The sequence below is a fragment of the Eleutherodactylus coqui genome, chromosome 3 (genome assembly GCF_035609145.1).
Source record: "Eleutherodactylus coqui strain aEleCoq1 chromosome 3, aEleCoq1.hap1, whole genome shotgun sequence".
In the NCBI taxonomy this organism is placed as follows: Eukaryota; Metazoa; Chordata; class Amphibia; order Anura; family Eleutherodactylidae; genus Eleutherodactylus; species Eleutherodactylus coqui.
Window position 1 is genome coordinate 222,055,143 of NC_089839.1, and position 9,320 is coordinate 222,064,462.

A 9,320-nucleotide genomic window follows, 5' to 3' on the forward strand; every position below is an offset into this window, starting at 1 on the left:
GCGTGACAGAGAAAGAGAGGAGGTTATGATCCGAGAGCGGGAGAGGGGAGTTAGTGAAGTTGGCAGCAGAGCAGAGCTGGAGGAAGACCAGATCCAGAGTATTGCCATCCCTGTGAGTGGGAGGCTGTGAGTTGAGAGAGACCAAGGGAGGAGGTGAGTGAAAGAAGCTGAGAGGCAGATGGGGAGTTGGGGGTCATTTGTGGGGATGTTAAAATCACCTAAGATGAGGGTTGGAATTTCACAGGATAGGAAGTGGGGGAGCCAGGCAGCAAAGTGGTCCAAAAACAGGCGAGCAGAACCTGGGGGGCGATAGATAACTGCTACTCGCCTAATGACCCCCATTGATTATAACGAGGTCCGTTTGATTTCCGTTACGCTGTCCCACATTTTCCCACAGCCTGCTGCGCTATTTCATCCAAGATATTAATTGAGCAGAGGTGCCAAGCAGAACCCCAATGCTGATGTGTACAAAGGCTGAGACTGTATTTGCACGGACGACTGCGAGAAACCCAGACCGATATAATGTCCAAACATATTTTTTTAATGGAAGTGCGATGGTTTTGTGAAAAAAACCGTATCGCATTGCTATACAGTAATTCCGGTTTTCATGGTATTTTAATAGGAACGAATGTAAAAAAAATACTGCATCTGCATACAATTGCGATGCACTTAATGGAAATAAGAAAATAATGGGCGAAATCACCCAAAAAATGTCTCATGCTGTAGTTTTTCTATATTGCAGCGTCGCTGTGGGAGGAAATGGCTCACGTGAATACAGGCACCGTAAATAATTGGTTCTACTGTCATGGAGTTTTGTACGCCTCACAACGCACAAAACCCCCACAATAAAAATGCCCATGTGAAACCACGATTAGGGCTCCTTCACACTGACGAGAAAATCGTGCGAGATTTGTGAGTTGCGAGATACAAAAATCTTGCACAGATATGAAACCCATTCTTTTGAATTGGTTCATTCATAGCAATGTTTCCTCGTATGGCACTGCGTTGCAATTGGCAAAAAAAAATTACAGCATGTCCTAACTTTCTGCGAGAACTCCCATTGGGCAGCGCCAGCCCCATTGAAAACAATGTGAGAACTCCGCAATCCCCTGCTGCAGCTGTGACAGCTGCGACGGGGGGTTACTACATCCCCGCAGGGATGTTTTCCCGTGAAAACACCTTGCATCCACAGGACTTTCACATGGACGGCAAGTACGATATCGCCCTCACCAGTCTGAAGAAGACCTAAGGGTGCATTCACACAGGCAAGTTTCTTGCACGAATTTTAATGTATTGAGAGATGCACTTATATGCCACAATCACAGCAGATGAGGAGGGGAGGGGGCTCTTCCTGTCACCTATCGGCATATCGGAGTGAGATTGCAATGTACCAATGGGTTTCCATGGCTGCTGGAAGCTTGACAATGGCCTCCATGTCAGCCATGTAACTCGGCCTATTAGACCCTGCCTCCAGCAGAGTCTAATAGGCTGATGTCACAGGCTTAGTAGAATGCACTACATAAGTAATGCAGTGTACTATCCTAGTGATTGAACGATCACATTTTAAAAACCACTTCAGGAACTAAAATACTTTATCAAAAAAAGTTCAATAAAGCTTCATGTAAAGGAAAAAATGATTTAAATGTACAATATACAAAAAACTATTTACAGTGTGCCTGAGATCCGCTGTCATGCACACGGCACTTGCTGCCATATGCAGCGATAGTCGGCTCACACAGAACAGTAAGGCTGGGATCTCACAGGGCGTATTCCCGTCGGAAATCTTGCAGTTTGGCCGCAGCAAAAACCGCGAGATTTCCGCCGGCAGTACCGCCGCAGTTTAAACCGCGGCGGCTTTGAAGCGGCTCAGCCGCATGCTTTTCCGTTGCGGCCGGCACTCCTATAAAGAAGAGCACGGCCGTGACATAAATAAACAAAAAAAAAAGTAAATAGACATGCTGCATCTTTTGAAACCGCGGCTGCTGCAGTGGCGGTTTCAACCGGATTTACCGCAGCGGATTAGCTGTCCCGTGTGGATGAGATTTCTGAGAAATCTCATCCACATGGCTGGCTAATCCCGAGATTAGCGGCCGCGGGCGGATCTGCTGCGGCAAAACCGCGGCAAATCCGCCCTGTGTGAATCCAGCCTAAAACGCTGCATGACCCACAGCGGTTTACACATATGGTCCTGTGAATGAGCTCTTACAATCCAGTGATGCAAAATCAATAGTTTTTCTTTAGAAATGTGTTTTTATTATGCAAATGTAATAAAAAACAAAAATCCCTATAAACGCGGTATCACGGTAACCGTGCCGATCAGATAAAACAATGGAGGAATTTCTGGGGGCTTTTTATAACACACCAGTGTTGCAGAATATACCGTCCCTGAATTCCGCATCAAAACCTGTACCGCTAACTGCAGATTTTCATGCGGATTTGCAGGCAGGAATCTGCGATTTTCGATTGGGCGCGTTAGCAGTGAGGATTTGGGGTCTGTTGTGCTGTATTGTACGCTGTGTAAAAGAACGTTTAGAGCAAGCAATCGTCTGATCACTAAGAGATTGAAGCACTTTATGATACCATCAGTCACCCAAATAAAGGTGCATAAACATGCAGTGGGCAGAGCTGGTACTTTGCACTGGCACACTCTGTGCCAGGGCAGCAGCCAACTGTATTTACAGTAACACGATGTCCTTTCGCAAACCTGTGGCAGTGAGTGTGATCTCCCTCTTCCTGCAGCTCCACACCCCTGTGCTCTCCCTCCCTGCCTGGAACAGATGCAGCATTGAGCAGCACGTGAGCTTCATATGACAGCAGCAGCAGCTGGTTCACTTGGCACTGGGCGTGCTGCTGTCACAGGGAGGGACACACCACCACTTGCCCCCCACCAATGAGCACTCCACATCTCCTCCCATCCATTTAACCAGAAGCTGGAGCTCATAACACCATCATATCCATGCAGAGCAGCAGACACTGCTCAGACACTCACACAGAGACAACCTCCACCTGAGCCATAGGAATACTGCAAGGAGACCCAGTCTCTACTGTTTGGACTATCTGCTCTATACTTTTGTGGATCTAACTTTCAGTTGGCATGGAGCGAATCCCCAGTGCCCAGCCTCCCCCTGCCTGTCTGGAAAGATCTTCCTCCTTGTCTGGGTAAGTTCTCTTCTGTGTCTGGAGTCTAATTTACAGGACTGCAATCTGGAGTTTATTGGGTCCAACATGGAACTATAGCTACCTATAGCAATAAATTCTGCTTTCCCTGTGTGTGGTCTGCTCCATTGAGCAGGAATATGGCATGACTTGTAGCCATTTGGATGATGAATTTAGTCTTTTCCAGTGATACATTGTTGCAAATCTGTAATGAGGATATAGAAACTTCCACCATAGAAATCTAAACAAAGAATACACTATCGCTTCCCTATATTGTTCTAATCTGGATGATCCAATGACATACTATATAGCAGGGCTACAGGAGCTTCTGGTGATATGTTGTAGCAATCTATATGTTTTTTCACATCTGGTTGCAGTTGATAGCAGAAGAGCTATAAAATTACACAGTCCCATATAATAGTATACAGTATGTTATAGCAGTCCATGCATAGGATCTTGCAAGGATGCCTGCTAGAAATGTATAACATGCTTGTAGGCTTTCCCAGACATATATAATAATATATGTTGTAGCAATCTATATGGGCTGTATAGAATCTTCCAAGGATGCCATAGTAGCATTTTATAGCATCGTGCTAGGATTTCTCAGTCATATATACTGGTAATAGCATATGTTGTAGCAATCTATACAGTCTGAATAGTAGCAATTTATAGCAGGGCTTTAGGATTTCCCAGTCATATATATTGTAGCAACCTATATGGGCTCTATAGGATCTTCCAAAGATACATTGTATCAATTTATTGCATGCTTACAGGATTTTCCAGTCATATTTAATAGTATATGTTGTAGCAATCAATATGGGTTGCACAGGATCTTCCAAGGATACATTGTATCAATGTATAGCAAGGCTATTGAATTTTCTAGTCCTAATAGTACAGTAATACTTTGCAGCAATCTATATGGGCTCTATACGATCTTCCAAGGGCAGAAAGTAGCACAACTGTAACTGTGATTTATAATACATTCTGCTTGATGACAATATACATCATGTAGAATATTATCTATTTACAGCTTTGTTATAGTGTTACATTTTTTGACCGAACGTCATTTTCTTGTAGGATGGATTTTTCTCACATGTATCCAGTGTTCAAAACCCGGAAAGGTCTGAAGCGATGTGAGGATGGCAAGGTGAGAACTTTTCCAAAACTTTTCCAACTTCTTTGTTCTTTCTGTGATTTGTGCATAGCCTGTTTCATTGCACTTGATTTTGTCTAGTAGGTTATTTTACTGTGTGTATGGTTTTGCTACACTATGTCTGTGTGGGGAACATTGGACAATTTGAATGACCCATTTGCTTATCAGTCCAATAGGTTTTAATGGCTTGTTTGATAGTTTGCTGGGGTATACTGTGCGTCTGTACATGGTGTACTCTCTGCCTACAGTTTGCAGCACGTTTGCCTACATGTTCCTTGTGGGGTGTGTATGATTAGAGTCTCACGTGTACCATCACATGTAATGTTTCCTGATGTGCAATGCTCTAGTCTGAACACTAGGGGCTGCTCTGTAACCCAGTCTGTCTGTCCTACATTGGTGTGACATGAATCTGTCTTTTTCTTAGCAGGAAACTTACAAGCTCCCTCACCGACTTATTGAAAAGAAAAGGCGAGACAGGATTAACGAATGTATTTCCCAACTTAAAGACCTGCTGCCGGAGCACCTTAAACTTACGGTAAGTGCATACGGCGAAGCGAATGCTGAAAGGATACAGACTGTGGGCTTAATGACAATTCAAGATGTTGCTGAATTAAAAGGGGTTCCCTGAAGGCAAAATATCACATGCATTCACAGCCGCTGCATGTGACAGCCATGGGATGTGTTTGGCACCCATGTGACCACCACGCTGTGCGCTCCTGCAATTATGAAACTGATTCTAGTCTGCCGTGTGACTTGTAACTTGCTTATTATATAATCAGTGTATTATCCTTTAGGGCTGACCTTACTAGAACCACTGATGACTTGTGCAATAAAAGAATTAACGATGCAATTTTATATCCTGGCACTAAAAGCTTGCAATCTAAAGAGAATTTTTCAACTGTCTCGCTATAAATTATTCTGTAGAGCTTCCAGTGAACGACCGCTTCTATATCCAGCATCTGATAATAATGTCTTGATGAGTCCTTTACTGTCAAGTCATTAGAAATCCTATATAGAGATCACTGAGACTGGGTGACAACTAGTATGATTGCTGTTGCAGCTGCTACAGGGGCAGTCATCCAGCTTTCCCAAACCTCTGAAGAGCATGTTTGCATTCATCTAGGCAGATTTCCCACTCAGAAGTCTGGAAAGCTGGGTAAGCTCACTGTAATAGCAGCCATACTCGTTTCACATTTACTGGGGGGCTATTTTAGGGGGGTAGTGCTCTTTAATGACAGCCATATAGCTTATGGACCGACACAGGAACCTTCTGTTTGCTCCACTGCATTGGGCAGAGTTGAGATTTGATTTTTCGCATGTCTTGGAGATGTTGGATGTTGATGGGATCTCTTTTTTTTCTACAGACACTGGGACATCTCGAGAAAGCCGTGGTGCTGGAACTGACACTTAAACATGTGCAGTCCTTATCCAACCTCATCGAGCAGCAACAGCAGCAGATCCTAACACTTCAGAAAGGTCAGTATCTCCGCTCTGCCATACTGTAGCCTACTAAGTCTCCATCAGGTCACTAACCCTCATAGCTTTGATCATGGTGTGGCTACCAGATGTGGGCACCAAAACTCTGCAATGGGTTGAAGCCTTCATGCCATTCATGTCCTGCCTGCTCATGTGAATAATCAAGGGTCATAAACTTGATGCAAGGGTGCCCCAAGCCTTTATGCTACACAAGGCGAACTATGCAATGCGACACCCCCCCCCCCCCCCAAAAAAAAAAACCCCACTCATTTTAAAGGATTGAACTGGCCAATATAGAAGATACCTGAAGCACATTTAAACCATTAAGACTTGTCTGAAGTAATAGTGATCCCAGTAGTAAGTGCCCCTGTTAGTGGTCCCAGTGGTAATACTGTCCCCCATAGTGGACCCAGTAGTAATAGTGTCCCCCTTATTGGCCTTCAGCTGAGCAGGAACCCAACAGGCATTCCACTCACTCCAGCCTGCAGTTAATATCTGGCAGCTTTTTGACAGCTGACCTTTTCCTTCCCCGGCTTGTTTGCTGTACACGCATGCAGTGGCGGGGAGGAGAGGTCACAGACTCAGCCGCAGACGCCACTGGGCGGGAGCTGCAGGCTGGGTGAGTGAAATGCCTGTGACCCTCCTTCTCGGTAGTGATGGAAATTGACTTATTTTTTTAGATAAAAATAAATAGGTCCAGTTGAGTGGCAATCCGCCTCATGTTAGAGGCACCCCTGGTTTAACTTTAGATTGGCATTAGGTAATAGGATTCTGGGGAATGCCAATGCCAATTCTGGAACTGTCCAGGTGTTAGAGTGCTAGTGAGTTTCTGCAGGTTTGTTAAAGCCCCCTTAAAGCTCCCTTATTTTTAGGCCGTTGCACTGTATTGAATTTGTTGTCTCCTTTTTGCAGGTGGTTCATCCATGAGCAGCAAACCCTCAGGAGAGGAGATGTTTCGCTCAGGGTTCCAGCTGTGTGCTGAAGAAGCCCTAAGATTCCTACAAGGAGGAGAGAAGCGTGAACTTGTAGCTCACCTCCATCGCGTGGCCTCCGATCTCAGCCACAGTCCCTCCAGAGTTACCAAACCAGAAGAAAAACCCAGTCCTAAGGCTCAAGCCGCCAACTGTGTCCCTGTGATTTGCCGTGCTGCCCCCCTTCAATCTGGAGAGCAGAGTGGCACAGACACAGACACTGACAGTGGGTACGGAGGAGACGTGGATAAGGTAGATTCCAATCAGGAACAAGGGCGTGTCCGTAAGGAAGACACCTCTAGATCCCCAATCCTAGACAGGGTTATCAAACAGGAACATGAAGAAAGCCCAAAAAAGAGGCCCAGATTGGAGATTGCAGATGAAGACCCCAGATTCTGCAGCAATGACCTTTCCTCAGTGGGGTCTTTTCCGACTCATCCACCCTTCTGCTTCCCCTTTTATTTGATACCCCCAACACCCTCTGCCTATCTGCCCATGTTGGAAAAATGTTGGTATCCAGGATCTATGCCTATGATGTATCCCAACTTATCTCAATCTGGACTGCTGAATCAAGATAGTGTCCCGCAAGTTCACTCCCCAGCGATGCCATCCATGGACTCCTCTGCCTTACTACAAGCACTAAAACAGGTACCTGCCGGGGGTGCAGATCCTAAAGACTGAGGAGGGAGGAGATGAAAGAACTTAGCTTTGCTATAGCAAACAACCATTCTGGGGGGCTTCTACTATGAGACTCTGCAGGAGAAACTGGTGCCCACCTGTATGAAACTCCGCAAGAGAAATTGGTGCCCACCAGTATGTGACTCTGTAAGGTGGTGACCACTTCTGTATGAAGAGGACCCTTTGAGTGAACATGGTAGTTCCCTAAAGGTTGTCCAACAGGAGGAGAAGAGTCTTATGAGCAACGCTGTGGAACTGCAAGATGCATGGTGGTCATTTAGTCCATCTATGGCAGAACTAGGAGACAGCGAGCAGGCCTGCACCCCCATGATAAGAGGAGGCATCCAACCCTTGTAACTCTTCATCTACATTCATCCTCAGCTCAGTATCTCAGGCTGTGTGGACTTGACATCTATAATAAACAATCGGCCTACTCTGGTCCTGGTAAAGGAAGCTTTTCTTACAGCACTAAACTTGAAGGGGCTTCATAAACTTGTTCAGCCCCTGCAATCTGCCAGCCCTTGCTTCACTTGCCCTACAGGATGGGGTCCGAGGCTCCAGTCAAAAGCACTTTATGTTAGTTCTGTTTCCTCTCCTTTTGAACTTTCGCCCCATTTCTGGGCTAAAAGGGGAGAATGTTGAGACAAAAATAAATATTTTTGAAAAAAAAATAAACTTTATTTGGTAAAATTTTGTGGCCTTTAATGTTTAAAATGTACAAAAAATGTAGACTAGAGGAGAGTGGTGGACGCTGTCCAACCGTCCGCCCCCTCCCTCGCTCTCTCGGGGTCAGGGTGACACGTACGCAAGGTGTGTGACTCACTAGTGCAGGTGCAGATAACAATAGGTCCTTTCTCAGGAACTCAGTAGGGGAGGGGTTAAGTGAAAAAGTGGGGGCCGCCAGTTTATGGCACTTTGATGTCAGGCAGACAGCTCAGTTCCCCTTCACTTGTTTTGACAGTGTCACCTCCCCGTCACCCTCTGCATGTTGACACAGTCAGGCTTCCGAATGTTGCTTTCATGTGCAGCCTGAGGCTAAATGTATCCCCTGCTTCCTGGAATGAGACGTGACTGGCAAGCATTCAACAGCAGCTTGCTGACACTGTGCACTCTAATCCACCTCCCTCACTTTGCACCTTACTCCTCTTACTTCACACCCCCGAGTGTGCACTTTCCCTGAGAGACCTTCCCTTGTGCTGCAGCCAATATGTGACCCAGGCTAGAAGCGATGGAGAGAGATCAGTACATGTACAGGAATAGTGTAACCGACTGGTGGGATGAAGGAGCGTACTGACCATGACAATCTAGGCATGAAATTTGCAGTGGGGCTTGAACATTTTGTTGTTCACCGGAACGTAAATGATACACAGCAAAAGCATATAGAAGATGATTGAAAGAGTGCAACAAAGACTCCAAAATGTGCAGCGCACAACAACCCTGTGGAAGAGACGTCCTCAACTCCAATTATATTCTGGCCCATAGAGGGGCAGTATTATAGTAGTTATATTCTTGTACATAATAGGCAGTATTATAGTAGTTATATTCTTGTACATAGGGGGCAGTATTATAGTAGTTATATTCTTGTACATAGGAGGCAGTATTATAGTAGTTATATTCTTGTACATAGGGGGCAGTATTATAGTAGTTATATTCTTGTACATAGGAGGCAGTATTATAGTAGTTATATTCTTGTACATAGGGGGCAGTATTATAGTAGTTATATTCTTGTACATAGGAGGCAGTATTATAGTAGTTATATTCTTGTATATAGGGGACAGTATTATAGTAGTTATATTCTTGTATATAGGGGACAGTATTATAGTAGTTATATTCTTGTACATAGGGGGCAGTATTATAGTAGTTATATTCTTGTACATAGGAAGCGG

General features: G+C 45.0%; 1 protein-coding gene across 2 annotated transcripts; it reads left to right on the forward strand.

Moving 5' to 3' along the window:
• The first annotated feature begins 2,875 nt into the window (after positions 1 to 2,875).
• On the forward strand, positions 2,876 to 8,124 carry BHLHE40 (basic helix-loop-helix family member e40). 2 transcript variants are annotated; one of them, XM_066596966.1, is made up of 5 exons: positions 2,876 to 3,159; positions 4,234 to 4,303; positions 4,734 to 4,844; positions 5,674 to 5,785; positions 6,698 to 8,124. In XM_066596966.1, the coding sequence occupies exons 1-5, from the start codon at positions 3,095 to 3,097 to the stop codon at positions 7,435 to 7,437; spliced, it is 1,098 nt and encodes a 365-aa protein (XP_066453063.1). In that variant the 5' UTR covers positions 2,876 to 3,094; the 3' UTR covers positions 7,438 to 8,124. The 2 variants fall into 2 exon arrangements, with proteins under 2 accessions (XP_066453063.1, XP_066453064.1); XM_066596967.1 differs by having other exon boundaries at positions 2,877 to 3,159; positions 4,737 to 4,844.
• Positions 8,125 to 9,320: the final 1,196 nt, after the last annotated feature.

What these genes read in the sequence shown, in the direction of transcription:
- BHLHE40 (XM_066596966.1), top strand. Translation starts at nt 3,095, where the DNA reads ATGGAGCGAATCCCCAGTGCCCAGCCTCCCCCTGCCTGTCTGGAAAGA. An exon ending in AGCGATGTGAGGATGGCAAG is followed by an intron (nt 4,304 to 4,733) that starts GTGAGAACTTTT and finishes TCTTTTTCTTAG; the next exon opens with CAGGAAACTTACAAGCTCCC. An exon ending in CGGAGCACCTTAAACTTACG is followed by an intron (nt 4,845 to 5,673) that starts GTAAGTGCATAC and finishes TTTTTTCTACAG; the next exon opens with ACACTGGGACATCTCGAGAA.